The sequence below is a fragment of the Prionailurus viverrinus genome, chromosome A2, assembly GCF_022837055.1.
Source record: "Prionailurus viverrinus isolate Anna chromosome A2, UM_Priviv_1.0, whole genome shotgun sequence".
Lineage (NCBI taxonomy): Eukaryota > Metazoa > Chordata > Mammalia > Carnivora > Felidae > Prionailurus > Prionailurus viverrinus.
Window position 1 is genome coordinate 23,507,099 of NC_062562.1, and position 25,206 is coordinate 23,532,304.

The window sequence follows — 25,206 nt, forward strand, 5'->3', positions numbered from 1 at the left end:
TCAAACTGACATATGATTAAATAGCAGAGGGCTCTGAAGTTAAATTTAAAACCACTCTCTTACACTTCAACTCACACATCACATCGAGATCTGTCCAGCCATGGGAATATTCCAGTTGACCAACACCAAAGGCCATCAAGAGACTATTCCATTACTTCATGTTCGCATCCAGGAAAGGTAATGGTTATGTTCTCAAAACCTTCTAGAGAGATTTTCCAAGACCTGAAGTAAAATTTTGCAAGGCAATTCTCTGTTTGAAGCTCTGCTCCTGCCACACATTAAAATGTCTCAAGAGTTGCTTATGTTCACACCACGTGTCTTCACAATTACATGTGGGATCTCACAAGAAATAGCATAATTTGTCCACACATGGTGAGGATCACACACTTTTCAACTTTCACTGAAAAAATTATTGCAAAGCATAAATCATTGTACACTCAGTTATGTTTATACCAATAAGAATAATGCTTATATTAACAACGTTACCAACTAGAAAAAAAAAACTGGAAGAGAAGGTCACTGGGCAAGCTAAGAGTTAAAACATAAGTCTCACTGCTCTTGGACTGAAAAAAAAGCAACAGGAGAGTCTTCAAGAGGAAATTTATTTCCATTCCCTGACTCGCTCTGTAATTTCTAGAATTAAAGTTTTTCTATAAAAATAATTCTACACAGTTCACTTTATTTTTGCAGGAGCTGTGAATTAGAAAAAAACAACAACTTTTTCCCATCCTCAATAAAATAGTTGCACCCAAAGCAAAATCAGCCAATTTCTGTCTTCCTATTCTGCTTTTCATATTTATTTACCTTGACATTATACTTAATCTTCAACTGTATAGTATTCATTAAATTTAGGGTAAAATTAAAAAGAGCAGCAAATATTAAAATTATAAGAATTCCTTACAAAGAAACTTCCAAAACCCTTGTTAGGTATATTAACAACAAGGTATTTTGTTCAGAGAAACATACACAGTACCCACTCATTTTTAAATAGGTTCCTCCAAAACGTAGGCTTCACAAAAATGTGAAATTATGCAGTGTGAAAATTCCAAGTACCTTTACCCAATACAGAAGAGAGTCCCAGTCACTAGTTGGATAGGTTTCCCTACAACGTGAGCTGGTATTGTGGGTAATGAAGTGATAGAATTCACATTTCATAAGAAAAGCCATATAAAGGAAATAGATATTATTTTTCTAGAAAGTGATTTATAATAATACTGAGAAACTATTTTTTTAAAAAATTCCTTCCCCTTCTCAACATTTACAGAAAAGGCTAACATATCTTGAGAAGATTTACTATTTGCTGATATTCATCCATATGGTAGTACCAACCAAAAGCCAGGAGTATGGACAGAATGGGTGGGGAAGGGGGGGCGAAGGTTTTGAAAAACCACAAAGGAATGGTTAACCCGACCAACTTGGCATCTCTTCTCCTGGGGCCAAAATTTACCAGGCCTACCCAGGACTATCCCTTGATTTTGCTGTTGTTGTCATTGTTTTAACAGATCTGCAAGTGCAAAATGGTTTTACTCATCTCCAAGGACCTCAGAAACACACTGTACCACAAAGCATTTCAACTACAATGCAAATTGTGTTCCTTCAATCTTCTTCACATTCTAGAGAATACAGATAGAGAGCCAGAGCAGCCACTCAAGCAAAAGTTGAAAAGTAAAAATAATATAGAGCATAAAGCCCTAGCTCTACAAATTGGAGCTGGCTCAGCAAAACATTAGCCATGGCAAGTCCTATCAAGGCCAGGTTGGAAAGGTGCAAGAACCAACCCCTGCCTACACCTCAAAAGTTCAAAAACATTTCCAAATATAGAACCCATTTTATGTTTGCAGGAGCTGTAAATCAGGGAAAACAACTTTTTCCATCCCCAATAAAATATTTGCACCCAAAGCAAAATCAACTGATTTCTGGCTTTCTACCAGTTCTGCTTGGGCATAAAATTTTCTGACACTTCACCAGAAATGTCAGCATTAGTATAAGGCAGCTAAAAGAGGGAAATAATTTTCTGACCTGTGGATAACCCCTTCAACCCCAACAGGAAAAGGAATTTAAAAAAACACCTGAAACCCAGTTTTTCCAGTTATTAGTATAAATGGGACAAACTATTTTTCTTAGTAGCCAAATCCTTCCTTATAGGAAGTGCTGGTCTTTGAATTCAGTGAGGGAAGGGGTCATGTCTGTTTTACTGCTAAATTCCCATACCTCACTGACTCAATGCAGAAGGATTTCAATGAACAGTCAAGAAAAGAGGGGAAGGAGAGGGAGGGAAAGAGAAAGAAGAGGAAAGGAAAAGAAAGGAAGATGGAAGGAGGGAACAAAAGACAGAAAGGGATAAGAAGGGGAGCAGGGAGACAAGAAAGGAAGAAGGGAGAGATGAAGGAGTAGAGGAGGGAAAGAGAAAGGGAGAGAGGGAGGGAGAAAAAGATAAATTTAGAAGGAGATGTTTCCTCTTCTCCCTTTATCTGTGTCTTTACTTTTCTTGAACTTTCAAGCAACCAGCTTGATAGAAAACTAATCATAACTTTTCTGAGGGCTTCCTGTCTGAAGCAGTCAACACAGTCGACTCCACCTCCAGGAAGAGCCCACCAGCAACTCTCCATAGGGACCCAGTAGAGGGCATGAGGGGTGAGAGGGAGCGAAGGAAGTTACTGTCTTCAACAGTCATTTATTCAACACACAGGAGTGTGATTGCCACTTCCAGTGTGTGCTACAACACCATGTGGAGCTGGAGATCCAGCCGGTGCTCAAGGAAGCCGCCATCTACTAGGAGACACAGTGCCTAATCCAAGGTAGGATATAACACAGGCCAGGAGAAAGGGTCAGATAAAGCTCAGGAGGTCAAGGCAGGGAGAAACTGCTTCTGCTTCAGGGGCTCAGGGAAGGTTGGACAGGTGATACCTGATAGGGCCATGAAGAGGCAGGATTTTTACAGAAGAAACCAGCCCAAGGAGGGGGAAGAGGTGGAGGGGGAGGGAGGTAAGAATCACAGAGTGAAGAGAGAGGCTGTCTGCACAGCCAACAGGACAGTATTTCCCCAAGGTGTTTCATGTGGTCTATTCTATGAACCCCATATTTGGGAAACTGTGGATCCTACTCAATTGCACGGGAGTCCCTACTGCAGGTCTTCTCAATGATTTTAATGCAATTGAAGAAGTGGCAAAAGATTCCATTTGTAAATCAGAAAGGACCGGCTTTGGGGTGAAAAACCCCAATTTCTTCACTTACTAGCTTGTATTAACTTGAGAAAAATATTTAACTTTTATGAACTCCAGTTTCCTCTTCTCTAACATGAAAGAACAGACAGTCCCAACCTCATACAGTTGCTATAAGTAAACACTACAAAAAAAGTTATTAATTCAGTGCTGGCACTTAATGTCCAATATTGTTACTGCTGCTGTTACTTCTACTTCTGTTATTTCTATTATTATTAATATCAATGTGCATAACGAATATAAAAATGAATATAATATACATCATCATTTCTAACTTTTTTTTTTTAATGTTTATAGAGACACAGAGCACAAGAGGTGGAGGGGCAGAGAGACAAGGAGTCACAGAATCCGCAGCAGGCTCCAGGCTCTGAGTTGTCAGCACAGAGCCCGACGTGGGGCTTGAACTCACGGACTGTGAGATCATGACCTGGTCTGAAGTCGGATGCTTAACTGACTGAGCCACCCAGGCGCCCCGACACATCATCATTTCTTAAGCGATTTGGTCAGTTTTTCATCAGCTATCTTTTTTTACATTTATTTTGAAAGAGAGAGAGAGAAAGAGAGAGCATGAGCAGGGGAGGGGCAGAAAGGGAGAGAGACAATCCCAAGCAGGCTCCATATCCAGCATGGAGCCTGACGCAGGGCCCAATTTCATGACCACAAGATGATGACCTGAGCCCATATCAAGAGTCAGACATTCAGCCAATCGAGTTACCCAGGCGTCCCTTCATCAGCTGCTTTTTAGAAATGCCAGGCCAGCATATAGTGCCAGGCCTAGCACACAGTAGGTGCTCACTAGGTATCTGTGGAGAGAATGAGGTAAGAACTAGTGAAGAACAAACTGCAGGACAGCAGGGGATGCTCTAGGCAAGTTGTTTTTCATTATTTCTTTGGGCAACAGACCTCTGAGGTCCGGGAGCAATGACTTCATCCTTTGCTAGAAGAATGAGAGATTGAGAGTGCAGTACTGAGCTCTGGGGAAACATCACAAAGAGTTTATTTTGGTAGAAGTGTTTGAAGTGACTCTGTAACAATGAGCTCACGCCTGCTGCCAGGCGCCAGCCATCAGCTGGAGCCTGCTTGCCAGGGAGATGCACACAGCCTGTCACCAACAGTACCCCCACAGGATATGTGCAGGGGGATCCCAGGAGACCCACTCAAAACACAGCTCCTTCCTCTCCAAGAAGGGATACTGAGGCACAAGCAAGGAAGCAGCTGACCCAAGATCCAAAGCAAACTGGAGGCTGGGAGAGCCCAGGAAAGCTCTGAGTCTTCTGGTTTTACTTGGTTGACTCTCTGGCAGGATTTAGAAGTGAATCCCAAAGGATATTGTTTCTTTTTTTTGGTCAGTTGCTGCATACATTTATCTAGATAATGTCATCTGTCATAAGTCACACACTAATCTCACAAATAGTTCCTAGAAATGAGCAAACTTCAACATAAACTCTCCCCCAGAGTGCAATGCAGAGATCCTGTTAAATCTCTCCAGCTTCCCACTGGTTTGTGTGTAAAGAGATTCTTGACAGAAGTGGGAGTTTTCTGGAGTGAGAATCTGACCAGTTTGGAATATGACATTTGCACTTTACCAAACCAGATACTTATTATCTGTCCACCTGAATTCAAGCAGGACAGTCTGTATAGAGTTTGAAAAGGAAGTGAGGCCATTTTAAATAGTAGTTGGAGGGGAAGATTTCCCATGGTGTCCAGAGCAAAGAAAAAGAGACCCAACAGTGAGTCAAGTTTTCAAACTTCAGATTGGGAGGTAGGAAGGTGCAGGGCAGACTACAGACTTCTATGGTAAGAAAGACCACACATTAAAAAAAAAATGTGAGGGGCGCCTGGGTGGCTTGGTCGGTTAAGCGTCCGACTTCGGCTCAGGTCATGATCTCACGGTCCCTGAGTTCGAGCCCCGCGTCGGGCTCTGTGCTGACAGCTCAGAGCCTGGAGCCTGTTTCAGATTCTGTGTCTCCCTCTCTCTCTGCCCCTCCCCTGTTCATGCTCTGTCTCTCTCTGCCTCAATAAATAAATAAAAAACGTTAAAAAAAATGTGATATGTATATACACACATATGTGTATGCATACATACACAAATATATGTATCTCAATTATAAGTCATATAAAGAAAGTACGCTAGCCAGAGGTCCTGTATTCAATTCAATTGTTACATTTCATTTTTTTCCCTTAACTATTTTTTTTCCTTTTTCAAGCTTTTACTAAATTCCACTTAGTTAAAATAGTGTAATATTAGTTTCAGGTGTAAAATTTAGTGATTCACACTTATATACACTACCCAGTGCTCATTACAGCAAGTGCCCTCCTTAATACCCATCACCCATTTAACCCATCCCTCACCCATTTTCCCTCCAGAATTGTTACATTTCATTTTATTTTAACTGGTAAACTTGGAGTGGTTGGGGAAGGGGGGAGCACAGTTAACTCTGGAAACTTGTCAAAACTCAAGAAAGCTTCCAAGACCTATAGACATTTTTGTTTCCAGGAAAGCAGGGCTGCCCAATTTCTCTTACACTAAAAATATAACAAGAGACTGTTTACAATGATTGCACATTTTCTCCATTGTGTGCTTATGGGGCAAGAGGTTAAATGATATTGAAATGATCTGAATCTTGATTTGCCCATATAGTTCACACAACAGACCTGGCCTGAACATTTTACCAAAACCAATCAACACACTGAGCCCCCTGTAGATAGACCCCTGTCACCCACAACCTCTCCCAGCCCTAATCCTGCATCTTGTCTTCTGAGAGTCAGAGTTCATGTTCATTCACCATGAATGAGGAAAAAACTAAGTACTACACCATACAGTTCCCGACATATAAGACATAGTAGAATGTCTGTGGACAACATCTGAAGACCCTGGCAGGGAACATGAGGTGTGAGAGAAAAAGGGGTTCCTGGTCTCAAGGGCTTCAATATCAACAGGTGCAGATTAGGAGCAGCAGAGCGAAGGCAAAAGGAAAAAGAAAACAAAAAACATACGCAAGGACGAAGGCTAAAAGCTTCATTAAAAGAGCGGATCCAAAACTTGGAGGAAAGGTTTGGATGCCATGTGGCCAAGCTCCTCCTCTCTTTCATTATTAGGTCTCTCTCTGCATATAGGGGCACCAGAAAGTTAATGAACTGTCATTAGCTTTTGGATGAGAGCACTTCTGTAGGACCATGCTTTTAACCTCTGTTTAGATCTCTCGTGAACTCTTGAGAATGGGCTTTGTTCATTGTGTTGAAGTTCAAGGCAGTTCCTGTGGGACACCCAGTGTGGTATGTGGGAATAGCAGAGATGTGGTTTCATTTTCAAGGTCTATGAGCCACATGGATTGGGAGCAGACAGTGGGACAAAACTGGTGTGTAGGCAGGAGGCCTCATTTTGAAATCACTTGCTGTTAGCATAAATGTATTGGTCTGGTGGCTTAGGTGATAAGCAGTGGACAGAATAAATAGGTGCAGACACTAAATAAAGAGAAGAAAATAGTATCGCTTGCCTCTCAAAAGAACAACCACATTGGCTATCAATTTGAGTCTTTTTCTTCCAAGTTTTGGTAGTTCAAAACATACAGCAAGTACCTTTTGGTAAATTCATTGACTGAAGAAATCAATAGATGTTACTGCATATTATTGTAAAGAAAAGCCTTGCTTGACTTAAAGGAGAACAAATTACTGACTTGGACCCCTATCTTAGAGGAATCAAATCTGGGATGTGTTTCTAAAGCAAAACATTCATTTTGCTTCTTAATATTGGGGTGTACATAGTCAACATGGAATCGAGTTTTATATTTGGTTCCATATGCTATGCCCTAGGTAATTAAAGTATGTCTTATGGCTAATAAAAATGAAGTAAAAAAGTCAAAAACCAAAACAATGACAGGAAATAACATGTGTGTACAATATGTTACCAACACACTGATAATTTTCAAAAGTGACTTTTAAAAAAGTATCATAAATCTTTCAAAACATAGTGATTTATTAAGCAAAAAGTCTGAGTGGTTTGCACTATTAAATTCAGCTTTTGAGTTGCTGTGTCACAGGCAAATCTTTTGTTCTCCTAGGTTAAATTTAGCATCCTGCATTTTGTTTTTTCCACTGCAACATGTTTTATCATCATGCAATCAATTTTCTGAGCTGCTCAGGAGAAACACACTAGGGAGTTTTCACTCTGATTTCTCTTACTGATTGTATAATCCAGAAATCAAATTGTATCAAATAATCCTACAGTGATTTATTTCCATCTTCTTCTTTGCCCTTTCCCACCTATACAGCTTTCTCATAAAAATAAACCATCCCTAGGCATGGGATGAAATGGGAAAAAAAATGTGGTGGCCAGAGGAAAACCATTTCAGAAATGTGTTTGTTAAACAAGTGCAAGCAATAAATTGAGCTTGGGGGGGAAAGGCAGTTAGAAGAAAAACTCAAAGTACTGACCTGAGAGTCAAGCTGATTGGAGCAAGGGTGAAAGCAGCAATTTGGAGGATAAGCAGAAAGGAAAAGGGATAGCAAAAGAGAATAAAAGGAAGGAAATGCATTAGTTTTAAACATACAGCCAACAGATGTTATATTAGCAGGTTTTATAACCAAATGAAGGACAATAAAGCAACTTTTATCTGATATTACCTCAAAAAGCCCTGGGCACACACTGTAAGCTATTCTATTAAATATTATACATAAGAAACCAGTACCTGCTCTCATATGCATAATCACTGTAAGCACTGATGTGAACCAGAGGTGTACTCCAGCAACCCCAAGAGCTGGAATTTGCCCTTTTCTGGTGGTTTATTCATTGGGAAAGTTCCTATCTATGTGCATATAAAATTCTTTTATTTTATAAACTTAAATGGAGGTTACTAAGGTATTAGAGCTGGTGGTAAGGACTGATGTCAGAAAAGATTTGATTTGAACCAGTAACCATCTTATAAGATATTCTTCCTTCCTCCTTGAAAGACAAAAGGGGCTGGGCAATTTGGCTTTCTGTTCAAAGATTTCCATTTTCGATGCTCACAAAGCACGGCACCTAGCAATGATCAAAGACACTGCAAGAAGGGCTTCAGGTGAGGTGTTGTCCTCCTATCAGCCTCCCAAAAAAGGACAGAGCAACTTCCAAAGCTGAGAGTAATTTTTTTCAGTTGTGAAAATGACGATCATACTTCATCACTGAAAATATCCAGATGCGTGATAACTTATTTGTACAAAAATATTTAATATGCCCTTCTAATAAGTCAAAACAATAAAGTCCCAGATCAAGCAAAAATTAAAAGAAAAAAAAAGTCATGATCTTCTTCAGGCTACTACAGGAGCATATAGTGGACATTCATTTTGTTAACCTATATAATGCTCTCTGTAAAAAACAAAGTGGATATACAAACAGGTTACCAGCTATCTATCAATGGGACTCCCACCATTCCATACTATTAAGAAGTAATTTTAAGCATTTCACAGAGAAAGGAAAAATAAATCATCTGGAGAAAGCTTAAATAAGAACATTTCAAATGAAAACAATGTTGACCATGATGATAAAACTCAAAAAGAAAATTCAAGATTAAACACATGGTGAAAGCATTGATTCAATAATCCCTCATATTTGAAATCCCTTTGCAGAGTGTTTCATGATCATGAACACACAACTGATCAAAAATAAGTTAGATCAGGCCATGATCAGAGTGGGGACACTGGCCCCAGCTGTTCCTTCAAATCCTTCTTGATCAGAGAGGTATATCAAACTATGATCCATAGCCAAGCTTTAGAGAATCCTAAATTGAAACAGTAAGCAAACATTTAAGATTAGTTGCCTTTTCCAAGGGTTCCTAGTTTTCATCAAATTCCCAAAGGCATCCATAATATACATTACCTTTTCCCAAGGGTTGCTAGGGATGGTGCAAAACCATCAGCCACTTGTTTCATTGAAAGGTCTTTAAACACTTTAACAAACATAAATAGAAATCTCTCAGAAAGAAGAGTTTATATCAAAACAAACAGAACTAGTATCAGGTTTCTCTGACATATCATGAGACTTCTAGAACACAGTATCATCATTTTTTTTTTTTTAAGTAAAGCTTCAGTCTACATTTTGTAAAACCTGTTAGGAAAGGCATCAGAGAAATTATGTCAACACATTATTGAACAAATTCAGAAGGAAAAATCATAGTCTGTTTCTCAACCTTAGATAAGGTGCTTTTAGGCATCTGAAATGATTTCTCAAATGTCTGAATGTCTGATGACATTATGTCTTGATCCAGTTAATTAAGTGCTACCTCTTTTCTATTCCAATGTTATTATGTCTTAGGAGTAGAACACTGAAGGACCCACTCTCCTCTCCACAGTGGGGAGGGATGCGATTGAGGGCTTGATTTGGGAATTCCCTGTCTTCTAGACATATACCAACAACCCCCCTTAACATATTTAAGATAATTACATGAAAGGTTACCTGACCAATTCCTTCCCATGGGTGAGATGTCAGAAATCCAGTAGCAGCTGGACTTGTTTGACAAGAGCTCTATTAACCTCTCTCTTTTCCCTAAGGCAGAATTAATTCTGAAACTCTAAATTAAACTCAGAGCCCTTGATGGGCACTGACACAGAAAGACCACATATTTCACTTCCTCTAATGTTTAATTGCCTATCTGATCATATAGCATACGTGGTATCTAGCACTGGTGATCAGATAAAGACTTCGACCTGATTTGGACCAACCCTCAGAGATATGCTCAAAGTCCTTCACCCATGGGTGTCAAACTTCCCCAGAGTCCCCTGCTGTCCAAGGCAGAAGCTCCCTGCTGAGCCATCAGCATCAAGTGCAAGACTTTATAAGAAAGACTGCACATGGGGATCACACTGTCCAATATGCATTTTGAAAAGCAAAATTTTCAATGGCTGATGAAAACCATCATTCATGTAGAATTTAAGAGGTAAATGCATCCATGTAAGGGCCAGGCAGATGCTATTTTGAATATATACATTGTGGAGAAAATAAAAAATGGGAAGATTATCAGAGTAGAAAACAAACAAGAATTGCCCTCTAAGAGAGAAGTAGGCCAGTGTCCGTGTCATTTGAGTTATATTATTACTAACCCTGAACCTTTTGTTGCACATGACTGAAGTTCTGGAATATTTTAACACTTGCTGCCTTTAAAAAGAAGTCTTTTCACTCTGGTAGGTCACATTACAGACCAGAGACCACAAATTTATTTCAAGTTCAATTTTTTGGTTTTCAAAATCACAAACTTAATTGCAAACACTCCTCCATGACTCCAAAATGGAGATATATGTCACATTGCTAAGAAATCTTTAGTTCCCAACATTATGAGGTAGGAATTTTGTAGTTTAAGCCAGAAAATGGAGACACTGCCCAATTTCAAAAGGGCTGCCTGACAAACGAGGAAGATGTTTTGGTCAGAATACACATGTAGCTCAGCAGATAACACTTCAGAAAGGCAGGCCAAGGCTGAGCTCTCCTTTTCCCAAGAAACTTTCCCTCTTGCTCTCTACCCCCACCTCCTTTGGGGCCTGGGTTGGGGCTGGAGCTCAGACATTTCCCAGACTATGTTCTGCTGCTGGACCCAAGATACAGGCAGGCAGAGAACTGGGACAGACTCAAGTCCCACCACACGTTTAATGAATTACAGTGCTTGGGAGGCATCAGCTTTAAGGAAAGGCAAAGATAGAGATAAAGAAAATGTGCAGAAAGTACATAAAGATAAATGCCTATAAAATCACTGTTGTTTTAATGCATTCCATATTGAGGATATTAAAATGTGAATATTTTTGATGATTTAATGGCACTAGTGTCCAGCTAAGACCTGTTTGTCCAACTAAGACTATGCTATTTTTATGCAAATATTTATAGTAGCTGATCCTCATTTTTCAGTTACAGTTCTAGGGAGCTGGGTTAGTACAGAAAAATGCCTTCAAAATGTGGAGCCCATCACTTGCTTCCATGAAAGCTAATAAAGATGAGACAGATCTCCTGTGGCCCAGCAGCGATGCCTCTCTGCCAGTTATGTGACTAGTGCTACTGGACTAATTTCTTCCTTCTAGCTCCCTGGTAGATTGGATTGTTCTCAGTCACTCACCTGTCAGACCTGGGTTCAAATTTCAACTTTCATTCTTATAAACTCTGAAATTTTAGAAAGTTACTTAATCTGTATAAGTCATAGTTTTCTCATCTATAAAATGAAGATAATGATACTTTCTGTGTTGTAAGATTAAATGGTATAAAGTATTGCAGGTCAAGTGCCTAGGAAAGTGCCTGATATACATTATGAGCATAAAATATACATATTATTATTATTATTATTATTATTATTATTATTATTATCTAGGGGATAGATAATATTATAAACATTATCTAGGGAATAGATAATATTACACCTTTCAAAGACTCACAGATTCTCAGAATAATAAGACTAGGAGTCAGGAAACATACATTACAGTTTTGCCTTTTTCTGACCACAGGACCAATCTCCAGAAGGTAATTCAACCTTACAGGGTTTCAGTTTCCTCACCAATAAAAGAGATGTGATCATAACTTCCCTGTGACTTTACATTAGCTTTTTAAGGAAAATTTTGGTCCTAATGTATAATTCCAAGGTAGCCATGTAGATACATCTAAAATTAACAGTGATGGGGTGCCTGGGTGGCTCAGTCAGTTAAGCATCTGACTTTGGCTCAGGCCATGATCTTGCAGCTCATGAGTTCAAGCCCCACATAGGGCTCTGTGCTGACAGCTCAGAGCCTGAAACCTGCTTTGGATTCTGTGTCTCCCCCTCTCTCTGCCCCTCCCCTGCTCGCTCGCTCGCTCTCTCTCTGTCAAAAATAAATAAACATTTTTAAAAAATTAATTAATAATAAATTAAATTAAATTAAATTAAATTAAATTAAATTAAATTAAAAAGTGTTTTTAGGAACCAATAGACTGAGAGAACATTCCCATATCTTAAAATTAAAATTAAGCCCTTAAGGATTTTAATTTGTATGCTTAGTCAGGAAAAGAAATTCTTGATTTAATCGCTAAAATTGGTCACACTATATAAAATTCTGATTATCATCGAACTAATACTAAGATTTTAAATGAAATACTAATTGACTTGGAATCTGAATACATTAAATTCTATGTTTGAAAACGTTGAAAATTTGAGAATTAACCTATCCATTTAATACATGGCCACTTAACCTTGAGTATTTACTTGTTTTAGCATTCAACTATTCTAATAATAGAACTGTTGCACCAGGACCTGGCACCTGAAAAGTATGATATATTTTAAGAGATTGTTAGAGGTTCATTTCTAACAAGATTTAAGGTGCACAGCTGGCACGAAGCAAAGGCAAAATTTGAACCCAGGTCTTTTTGTCAGTACAGCCCGTGAGCTTTCCACAAGGCCATAGGGAGCTATTCTGCACGTCTTGACGTCCTTTCAGGCCTCACAAGTGTCTTGATCAGAGCTGGCAAACATTCACTGATTTATTTAAAATTTGTTGATCTCTTCCATATGGACTGAATCTAGGAAAGACAAATTCTGCCTTATTGCTGAACCAGTAAGAAATCCTCAGAGGTAATGGAGTTACGTAAGATTATTCAGAAATTCTTTCCTTATATAAAATATAGGAAAAAGCACTGATAGAAAGCTTATTTTTAGAGTCTATCCTATACCTAAATACAATATGGATATGATTTATCTGAAAATCTAAATGTTCTGGAATCCTGATACAACCGTCTTTGTTTTTAGACAGAATCTGCTATCAGGTAGACCTGCCTTAGATCCTATTAAACCATGTTTATTTAACAAATGCTATAAGGTCCTCTCACAAGATACATCCCAAGATGAGTGTGTTGTGGTGTGCCAAAAGACATCCAAAGGATGCAAGCTCCTTTCCCTTTCTCCTATCTTGAATGAATTTCCAAATATATTCTTCCATATTCTTTGCCTGAAACAAACCTAAACCACAAATGCTTGTCTTTTATGGGAAAACAGCAACAACAACCACTACTAAGGTTTCAAGTAGTCATAGACTCAATTTTTCACACACTTTGCTGTCCCAAATGTGAAATCAGGGACATCACTCAAGAAACTTGGCCATTTCTTTCTTAAACACTTAAGAAGTACATAAGTGCTCAAAAGATAAGCCAGTTGGTTTCTTGAATGTTCTAGAGAAACACATCATCCCTAATAGGCCCCATTCTTTGTTTCCAACTTGAAATAGGAATGCACATTCCAAATCCCCCACCACCTGCAATGGGCAACTTAAGCCCATGTTCACTCATTGCTGACAATTCATAACATGACTGCAGAACTTACCTCTCAAGTTCTGCAATTTTCTTGTCCTTGTCATTCTTTTCATTCTCCACCTCCTTGAGGATCTCCAGCAACCGGTCGACTTCCGCTTGGGCCTTGCCACACTCATCACGGTAGTAAGATGCCTCTTTATCAAGTTGTTTTATCCGGTCTGCAAACTCAGGGTTCATCCTGGAGTCATCTTCAATATTATGAGCCTTCAACATTATATTTTTAAAGAATGTAGTTAAGACAACAATTTAGAACAATAGGTAGTGCAGTCACCAATGGCCCAGAAATTATCTTTGGAGAAAAAATAATAACCATCAAGAATTATGGGTATACTGTCAGTTAAAAGGCAAAATGGAAAATCCTACATTTCAGCTTCCTTGGAACAATGCTGATTTTAAATTATATTACAATTTCACAGGGAAGTTTCTTTTATTGTTAATATTTTGTTGCATTAAATGTTACCACTTTTGGGGTATTTTTCCCCCACCAAAAAATGGGGGATGGTTGGGAATAGAGACTGTGACATCTTTATTCCTGATGCTTTGGCAAGCAGAACGAAGACAATTCGACTCCTCATAGTTAAGGAGGAGATTCATACCAACAGCTTCCTTTTCCAGTAGAGAAACTGAGATAAAGCAATATTAAATTATTTTTCCAAGAACCAGCAAGGGTATATGTAAAGTCCGGTAACATGTAAGAGACTGGTTGACTATTCATTGAACACTTCATCCCACTGAGAGATTTCAGCAGAAGATGTAGGTTGAAAGACAGACTTGCAAGTGAGGAAGGGCTTTCCAGCTAACAGTCATACCCATAAATTCTTGTTCTCTTGATGAAATTTAACCTTAACCAGGAGGAGGATGAGCTAATTCATGAACAAGCACACAGACAAGAATCTGCAAACACATGCATGGGTGGGTGGCAGCTTCACACACAAGAACATACACAGGCAACAACACAGCAACAACACTGCAGAATAATTTGCAGCCAAAGTATTTGTGGTTTTGTGTGTCTGAAAGTGTGTTACGGCTTTTTTTTTTCCCAAAATAAACTTTTGGCTGAAATATTCTCAGACAGATGGAAAGAACACTGCACTGCAATGTTTTGCCTACCCCTTGTTTCCCATTATTCCTAATTGACTTCTTCAAAGAGTAGGCAGGGAAAGAACAAGTAGTTTAACAAAAGTGCACATTCAACAGAGAAAGTTCTGAGAAGTCATATATGTATGTATCTCCAAAATCCATGTGTGAAATAATACAATGTTAACAATTTATTAGGACTTAAGTTGTTCTGCTGTCTTGCTATGTAGAACAGATGCTCATTGTGTTTTTATAACTTTTTTTTTTTTAATTTCAGGGAAAAAACAAGGCAAGCAAGCTATAGCTACTGTGGGGTTAAATGAATCATGCATGGTTAGAAAAATTAACACTAATACTGCTATTACAAGGTTGACAGTTTTTTGCAATGATTTAGTTGAAATAAATTAAAAAATTAGTATAAAAAGAAATTTCTTATTTATGACAAAATCATTTTTAGAATAATATTCTTGCATGTAACATATTATTTAAGCATGAGGATAGGAAAAAATAATTTGCTTTCATGTTCTTTAATCTAAGATTTCCTTACTCAACACATAAACTCAACTATGCAAAAGAACTTGGAAAAATTTATCAGTTCAACATACTACTATCAGGTACTGGTTTATTCCCTTTTACCAACGCTTCTCAGAAAACATTTATTTTTGTTTACTTAGTATATGCATTAGGTTTTATTCTAATAGATTACTGAGCTTTTTCAGTATAATTTAAATAATCTGAAAGAGAATCCTGAGCTAATATGCCTTTAGAAGTTTATTCACCTAACAATTTTATTTTAAATTGAAGTAATGAATATTTAAATTTGTTAATCTCCACTTTTAAAATACACTCTATTTTAGTAGACACTCTATTTTAAAAGAAAATAACTGTTCCATAAAATAGAGTAGACACTCTATTTTAAAAGAAAATAACTGTTCCATATACCTACTTCTATTTGTGATAACAATCAACTCATTTCTCTTGTATCAGAAAAGCACTTAAAATATAAAATTTTAAAAACTGCTAAGAAAAAGAAAACAAAATATTCATGTTAATTCTCTTCCACTTTTATGCTATGTTACCATTATTTTATGGCAGCTAGAAAGCTTCTCATGACATTTTTCTCAAACTACCCAACCAATAATATTAAGATCTTTAAAAAAGGACTCATGAACTGAGTAATAAGAAGCTAGAACATAAGAAATTTAAATAGGTTTTGATTGTGTGTTTCTGATTTAGGATTCCCTCTTGACTCTAATTTAAAGATTCGCAAAGAGGTAGCAGTTCAGTTAGCCACTGTGCTTTATTTTGGTTGTTTTTATTCTTCTGATTATTATTATCATTACTTTTAATAAATGGGTACAGGATTACTAGTTGCAAGACCTAGATTCTAAATTTAGCCCTGTGTCTTATGACTACTATGGACAAAGGGGTTAGCCTCTCCAAGGACAGCAAAAACTACCAAATAACAAACATAGGGAAGGTATTATTCATTTGTATTCTTATTATGAGTATTACTTTATGATATGCATCCCATTGGTACGGCTTGTTATACAGCTAAGTTCATGGGTTTATTTAGTTTTTCTTCCAGATACTACATACACCTTAGAGAAGCCTCCTGCTAGGCTTACAGAAAAAGCAGTCTGCTGGTGGATGGGTATCTGAACACATTCCTTCTTTTAGCTCTGTGAAGAGAAGATAATCTAAGGCCAGCTTTCGACACCAGGTGAAATTAGGTAGGTTGGTATTCTTTTCAACCCAACAAATGAATACTGTTAAAGGATTCATGGGATGTTTCGAAGTACAGAAAGCCTAGCAAAAGACACACCTCAATCTAGACCACTGTTGGCCTCAAGTGATACTAAAATTAGATCATGTTATTAAAAGAGATCATAGTCAAGTTTACAGTTAGCCTGGTATCTGTTAGATAATACTTATGGGTGCCAGTAATTCTTCTTTTTAAAAGGAATGGGCAACTGCAAGAATACCTTTGAGTTAAATACATCTCCGTATCAATGATACGTGCCAGGATTTTTGGAAGGGTAATTAAATAAAGGTGTAAATAGATACCCTATAAAAAATTTTTGTAAGTCAATAGAAAGCATTAAGAAAGAGTTGTATAGAGATGGGCAAGTAACAATTGCTTCTGGGTCATCATTAGTGTCCATGAAAAGATTCAAGGGATGAGTTTCACATGACTGACAGCTGGTAAGCCCCCTATCCAACCTGAGTAGTGGAGGCAAAAGTCTCCACAGAATTCATAAAAGATATTGTAGGTAGCCACCTCCATTCGGCTTGAATCATAACTTTTCAGAGGATGGGCTAAAATTGTTAACCAGCATTACATGAGTGTGTTATATTGTGATCTATGGACTTGAGGGTTATACTACATATACTAAAGAAACACAGGAGGAGATTGAGCTTATAAAGCTATGCTTCTATCCAAGTTATAAGGCCAGAGCCTCCTCTAAAAATGAAGTGAAGGAAGCACTTTATTTACATTTAGCAATACTCTTGCCTTTTCAAATTATAACATGGGTTCTTTAACCTAGAATGGCTGGTTACTTCAGACACTGAAGACAAAAATAATAAATATATTTGAGTAATGATTATCTGAACAAATTCCTAGCATGGCATTCTGGCCCATTCAAGGTTTAAAGTAAAAATACACAGTAATTCTTTCTCCTTATGGATGCATTGATTTCAAATTAGTGCCCCCTAAAGGTCAAGAAGTGATTGCCCATTGCATTCTACTAAGGCACATCAACTTTGTCCCCTATCTGTATTAGTGGGGAATCTAGCTCTTGAAAATACAGATTGGTGGGGATTTAATGGTTTTAGAAGTTACTTATTATCATAGATATAGGTAAGAATATCATCGCTTTCAAAGATATTCACCAGTCATTAAAACCAAAAAAATATCAATAAGCATTCTTTTTTTAATGTAGAGATTTAATTTTGCTGATTAAAACCAGTTGGTTTAAAGGCAAATCTAGATATCTGGTTCTGCCTCAAAATATTTCTGGTAACTTTGACAGCAACTCTCAAGCATCTCAGAAACACAGAAATTGGGGAAAGAATATTTCAGAAATGTCTGTATTACGTATTAGATCAGTAAGTTTTGAGGATCCCCCAATTATGTTTCCTTTATTTCCACATGTAAGGAAATTTCCCCACAAGTGGGAAAAATCAAAACAAACTTGGGAGCTTCAATGATGTGGGCAAGCCTTGGAATTTTGATGTAAAATGACTTTGAAAGCCTGATTCAAGCACAAGAGAGAAATCTGGTCATGACTTAGGACAAGTAGTACATAACAATACCTAGTGGCTATTTTAATTATAGAATTTAGAACTATTTTAGGAAATAAGGCAAAGTTTCAAGTTAATGTTATTTATATTTAAATTAAAGAGCAAAAAGTGGCTTAAGGCAAACCGGAGAGTGATATCATCAATATGAAAAATCGCAAGTTTATTACTACTTCTCTTATAAAGGTTAGACATTGATTATATTCAGTAAAACTCCAGTTCATCATTCTAAGTGCTTAAAAGGAAAACATTAACTTTGGCCCAGAAACCTGCTATGAAAATTGGGCAGGGAATATTCAATTATAATATTATATAGCATTCTCTCTTTGAAATAGGGCCTAACAATTTAAAAAAAATTATTTCTTTCAAAATAAACAAATGATCAGTCGTGATCGTAAAGTATAAGCAGAACACTAACTAATGAGTCTGATAGTTTTTCTTCCCTGATGCTTATGAGTTTTAGCAATAATTTGCTAAATTTATGCACAGTGAAAATATGATTCCTGATTGCAGCACTTTGGGGGTTTGGTGTCTGTTAACAGCACTTTAAAATTTCTTTCCTATCTGAACAGCAGAACAGGGTATATAAACTACTTTAAACATTACATTTGATTTCAATATTCTAAAAAAAGTTCCATTCTTCACATCTTTATGAACAAAATATTACGTTTTTAAAAAAAAATTTTTTAAGTTTATTTTTGAGAGAGAGAGACAGAGTGTGAGGGGCAGAGAAGAAGTGAGACAGAATCTGAAACAGGCTCTAGACTCTGAGCTGTCAGCATAGAGCCTGACATGGAGCTTGAACTCACAGACCCTGAGATCATGACCTAAGCCGAAGTTGGTCACTTAACCAACTGAGCCTCCCAGGTGCCCATTTTTTTAAAATATCACTTTTTTTTTAAATTGTTTTTCAACGTTTTTATTTCATTTTTGGGACAGAGAGAGACAGAGCATGAACGGGGGAGGGGCAGAGAGAGAGGGAGACACAGAATTGGAAGCAGGCTCCAGGCTCCGAGCCATCAGCCCAGAGCCTGACGCGGGGCTCGAACTCACGGACCGTGAGATCGTGACCTGGCTGAAGTCGGACGCTTAACCGACTGCGCCACCCAGGAGCCCCAAAAATATCACTTTTTAAAATAAAGTTTGTATGATTAAAGAACTAGAACATATTATAAAATTTACATTTTCTTTAAATCCAATTAATACAAAATATAAAAGCTGAGCCTCAATACTTTATTAAAAATCTAACAATGATATGTCTTTGAATCTTATACTACTTATTTCTAAAGGAAATTCTTCTTTTATAATTCTAGCTAAGTACATCTGAAATACTCACATTTTTCATTTTATAACAACTATTCTAAAATCTAACATTTTTCACAGATGGAACACATAAGCTGTTTATAAATAAATAAATGTTCAAAATAATTTTTCTTATGTCACACATATACAAATAAAAAGAATCATCTGTATGCTTAACACTTTTTAAGACCATTCAAACAAAAATACAATTATAATGTAATCCCTTCTAACTATGAAATGTCCTAAAATTAGCAAAATAGAGAACTGAAGTTCTCTGGATGTTCTTAAATAAAACATGTGACCTCAAATCTTCAGTGTTATTGCACATATTACTTGAGTTCTTTAGACACTGAAAGCCTAGAGCAAGTATGAGGTGTTTGTGTGGGTCCATGTGTTAGTACATGCTGTGTGCATGCCATGAATTGTCTCTTAAATAGTTGTAGTTTTCCACTGTGTTGGGGGACTAGTCTATGAGTGAATCAAATAATTTTCATAAATAGGCAAAAAAATTGCAAAAATAAACCACTGTACCTAAAAGTGACTGTGAAAGCATTTATAATTCAGTCCACCATGTTCTTGGGATTGCACAGTCCTATAAATCAAGAAGACCTAACTGAACATTAACAAGATTTTTTTCTCTCTCTAGACTGGAAAAATGCTTGGTCTTTTTCTTGTAAACCAGTGCATAAAATGTGAGCCCTGCAAAAGATGCGTTTGCAGAAGAGACAGGATTTCAGTGGATAGTGACCAGGCAAGGGGAAAAATTCACAGGTGTGGAGGTACATCAGAGGGGTCTCAAGTGGGCCCTGGCCAGTCACAAAGTTGCCCCCAGGGCCTCCAAATCAGTCATTTGCCTTGCAGCAACAAGGATATTGTACAATGCACTAAGCTGAGGACCCAGAAGCTCTAAAGTTTTATTAAAAATTTATGAGATCTCTGGATACCATCTCTGGGCATAATAACTACTAGAGTTACAGCAAAGAAGGTATTTGAGACTGATGAAAAAAAAAAACATATTATTTGCTGGAGTTAAGAACTAAGGGAAGAAAAAGAATTCAACTGAAGATAGCCTGCACAGTGTTTACAATGACAAGACAAAACTCCTCCAGGAGTAGAGACTGATAGTTAAGCTGCAGAAAGGTTATTATTATAATAATAAGGATACAAAGATAAAATTTTAGATTCCTACGAAATGGCATTACAGCATCACTTAGTATTACATGGGTGACTAAAGTAAAAGTTAAAGAGTTTCAAAAGTAGGTTTACTTCTACTCTAGGAGAAAATGTTCCCAGGAAGACTTTAAAGCTAAATCTTTATTTATTCTGATTTAGTTTAGATTAATGGGCATAGAAGTGACTATAAGATGATCTTATTTAACAAAAATAATTAAGTTATAATTCACCAAAATGTATAGGGAGGCCTGATTCAAAATAAACATACAATAATAAAAGAAATTTCCTAGGTATCAATAACTGGTTAGAAAATAAAAGGAATAATACAGCATTCCCCCAAAATTCGCCTAACATAAATTTTTAGTAACTTAACAATTATATATATAGTACTGCTTAGGATCTTTAAAAGAAACTATCACAAGCCTATAATAGAAAAATGTCAAACCTTTACTGTAAAAGATCTCTGAAATAAGCAAAAGTTGTATCAAGTTCATGAACTGGAAGAAATAATATTGGAAAGATATCATTCTAAAATTATTTTATAGGTTGAGTATAATTCAAATAAAAATTAACAAATTAGTTGACAAGGGTGATCCTGAAATTTACTTGGAATAATAGAAAATTAAAGGTTAATAATACTAAAACAAACCAAAATGAAAAGTAGAAACAAACTAGGGTGGAATTTATTTCACTAGATATTTTGAAAATATTATAAAGCAACAATAATTAAAATTCTGACTCAACAAGCAACAGACATTGATAAAACCAAATGGAAGCTCAGAAACTAAGACATTCATCCAAATAAGACATACAATGAACAGTATCAAGATCAGTGGATAAAGAATTATTTGATAAATGGTACTGGGATAATTAGATAATCATTCAAATCATTTAAAAAATATATACGTGAAAACTTCACCTTTCAAAATGAATCAAAATAAACTAAAGGGGTTAAATTGATATGAAAGGTAACATTAAAAAAATTTTAAATGTAGGTGTCTATTCTTGAAATCCAATAATGACTTCTAAGCATAAAGGAAATGAGAAAATCATACAGGGAAACACAAGCCAAGAAACCTAAAAATAGTTTTACTTATTTAAAAAATACTTCAATGAAATTTTATCACAAATCTGGCAAAGATTCTACATAAAGCAAAGAATGACTCATACAAACCAATGAATGAAATGATAAGCTCAAAAACAAGTGCTTATGTGACTTAAAGAAACAATTAAGAGAAGAAAAATACCAACAGCTAATAAAGTTATTAAAAACCTCAACCACTCTAGTAATAAAAGAAAATAAAGTTAAAATAAGAAAAAAAATTCCATCTACACATTTGTCCAAGTTATGTAAAATAGCAGTTTTCCATGTTGGTTGGGTGTGGCAGAAAGGCTGCCTTCATTGTGTTGGAAGTGTCAATGCTAGAATTTCTCTAAAATGCATCTTAGCAAGAACTATCGGGACCTTTCAAAAGTCATTTACCAGGAACTTATTCCATGAAAAACAGAAATGTCTGGAAATTAATATGGAAAGATGTTTTTCAGAGCATTATACAATGGCAAAAAAAAAAAGGAGGAAAGGGATGAGCAACATTTGGGGAATGAGTAAATACAGTAAAATGTCACATAATCCCTAAGACAGTGTTTTGGAATAACAGTTACTAGAGAAAATGCTGATGAAATGTTATAAAAACAGGATCTACAACTCAATAAACACTGACACAATTTGGTGAAAAGAAATAAGAGTATTAAATAAGAATAAAAGAGAAGAAAGGAGACAGAAGAAAGTAAAAAAGGAAGTAGGGGGAAGAAGGGAGAAAGGAAAGAAAGAAGACAAAGGGAGAAAGGAAAGGACAAGAATAACAAAAAGATGTCTGGGTAGGGAACCACACAGATGTTCCTAGTGATTATCTTTGTGTTGTAAGACATCCTGTTATTTTTATTTTCTCCAATAATTCTATACTTTTGTAAATTCTCCACTGTGACCATATGTTATTTTTATAACCAGGAAAACATGATTATTTTTTAAAAGACTCTTAAGGATAGAAAATCTATCATGCTGTATCCCTATCAGTTCCAAAAAGAACTGGACCCTGAGAATATCTGCAGACAGGGAGAGTTAAAATAATGAGAGGTTGGCTATACGTCCAGGATGCCAAACCAATGGGTTAGCTTCATTAATTTGAGGAGTAAAGTTTGTTTTTGCTTCCTGGAGACCCACCACTGTGGTTAATATGAAGGCAAAGTCCAATAAATGCCATATTGTCAAAATTTCTGGAAATGATCTAAAGGTTAACAGAGGTATTTCTTTGGTCCTACCTATCCTGACAGGGATGCTGAAATCCTATTGTGGTCCTGATAAATCTTTGCTGCTACAGGAAAAAATGTCCTGCACACGCCCAAAATGTGACATACTTTGGTTTTCTTCCTGTCTTTAGTAAATGTGAAACAATTTCAGTGGGATTACTTTACATCTTTTAAAAATGATCTAATGAAAATACTTAGTTTTCCCAGGGTCAATTTTCAAGCTTAAAGATATTCCAAACTTTGTCCTTCTTCACCTACCCATTGTTTTGAGCCTGCTTACTAACATTCCCATTCAAATGTTAAGGGAAAGGAAATCTGGAGTATTTTTCCTGGTCTACTAAAAATCGTATTTGGGGAAAGAGGTTAATAAAGATACACCAACTGAAATTAAGAAATTGTTTGCGAAAACAAAATTTGTTTTAAAGTTTGGAGAGTGGAGGTTGAATCTAATTAAATACACCCAAGCATCTTGTATATCATGCTGGATGTAACCTGGAATAGCAGCTTAACAAAAGTTGTTGGCTGAATTGTTTCTTTTATCTATGCTATTCTTCCCATGATGTGAATTCATAAATAGGAGGTAATTAGAATGCATTATAGCACAGATCACATCTACCAACTGACAAATTCTGGTCACCTTTAGGTAATATTTCACCCAGTAAGCCAGTTGAGTTGACAAAACAAAAAGGTCTTTCTTCTTTAATAAGTTAAAGAAAACAAATAAACTGCTTCATATAAATGCACACCTGTCATTAGGATTAAAAAAATCAGTGGTGGCATCTGGGCTAGCCATTTTACATACATTTTTACTAGTTACCTGTTTTGTGTACCATTAAGCTATAATCAGAATTGTTACTATCTGTTATTAGGAGGCTATATTTTAGTTTGTCCTCGGCCAAATGACATGTTTTTAACTGTTACAAAACCCACAATAATGTTCATCATTTACCAATTTCAAAGAGCATAGCCCTATTTTTAAATCTAAACCTATTTTAACTTCTATCATTTGTATATAATTTACATCGAGCTGCTTGCTACTTTATGAAATGCTATCCCATTTCACATAGGTAACTCTGAGTTAGAAGGATCTAGGAAAGAATTCCCTGAGCCCAGATCTGCAGCTGACCTCAGCTTTTCTATAAAGTTTAGAAGGATGTGATAGCAGAGCTGGCAATATTTTCTTGAGTTCTTAATTTTTAAATTTCACATTCAAAAGAAATGGCAGTGGCCTTTGCACAGATCATTTCTTTTGACAAAACAGAAATGGGAAGAGACTCATAACTATTTTTAAAACCTCCCCAGTATGGTACACCGTGACATGTGATCAATGGATCCTCATGCTTTGATATGTTACAGCGGGAACTTTCAGACATGACTTACTGGGTTGTACATCTGATTGAACAACTGCTCAGCTTGCTACATTGCAAAGTTGGGGAGGCATTGAAGCACAGACAGGGAAAGAAGGAAAGATCCAGAAAAACAGCATTAGCTCAACAAATCCAGTGCATTTGCACAGACAAACTGGTCGTTAAAAAAGAAGAAATTTCAGTTTCTAAACATTCCACGGTGAAAGTGAGAGGCTCTAGGGAAATAAAAATGTTGACTTTGGCTCCTAAAAAAGAATAGCTGGAATAAGAAATTTAAGGTTTGTGTTACTTTCCCTTTCTCAAGTTAAATAACCCATGAAATAAAGAAAGCTGTCCACTTTTGATGATACATGAAGTGCTGGCCTCTAGCAATGAATCAGAAGAAGTACTTTTGGCCAAGCCTGCAATTTATTACCTGAACTTCAAAGATGGTAATAATAAAAGATTAATTAAATCTTATCATTGAATTTATAGCTCTTTTTTTTTATATTAACACAAGCCTGAAGTTTCTATTCAGTCTAACTTTAGGAAAATATAGATCAGCAAACAGCAGGTTAGCAATAGCAAATATCAGTAAGCAAGACATTACAGGATTAACAGTAAATGGGAGAAGAAAAAATTAAGTCACCAGGAAGAATAAAGGGAACCAAAATACAGTATTATCCATTTCCCATTACCAACTTGTACTGTTAGTTCATAATTAACAAAAAATATAATTTTTAGTGACTATCCTATTATGTTCCAAGTGCTTCAGAATTTGTAATGCTCTCCAGTCTTTTTTGTGTAGAAGATTTAAATTTTGGTGGATTTAAATGTACTGAATATTATTTTAAATATCACTCCCTGGTTCTATTTCTTAAATACCTGCATCATTAACCTGGGGCTCAACGTCAAGGTGTAGAAGATGAAATATTGTAAGAAATTTCACTTTGCTTTACGCTGAGACATGTATGTGCCTTTAAAGAGCCTGAATTTTTTATTTGTTCAACTTTGATGAAGTAAATGATAATCTTGCCCTGGTTAAAAAAACACCCACTCTCCTCAAAGATGATATTAATTGGAAAATTACCAAATACCACAAATTATAATGTTTTGAATCATTCTTAATTGATTTCTAGACATACAAGGTAAACTTACTTCTACATATTGAACACCATATATTCTTGAA

General features: G+C 36.4%; 1 protein-coding gene across 1 annotated transcript in view; it reads right to left on the reverse strand.

The window, feature by feature from the left end:
* The window catches only part of ERC2 (ELKS/RAB6-interacting/CAST family member 2), an 887,162-nt gene that overhangs the window by 449,012 nt on the left and 412,944 nt on the right, over window positions 1-25,206 (reverse strand). Inside the window, exons 10-11 of the mRNA XM_047850845.1 lie at window positions 13,520-13,713; window positions 7,656-7,667 (exon numbers count right to left, since the gene is read on the reverse strand). Coding sequence (XP_047706801.1) covers window positions 7,656-7,667; window positions 13,520-13,713 — 206 coding nt within the window. The remainder of the gene's footprint in view (window positions 1-7,655; window positions 7,668-13,519; window positions 13,714-25,206) is intronic.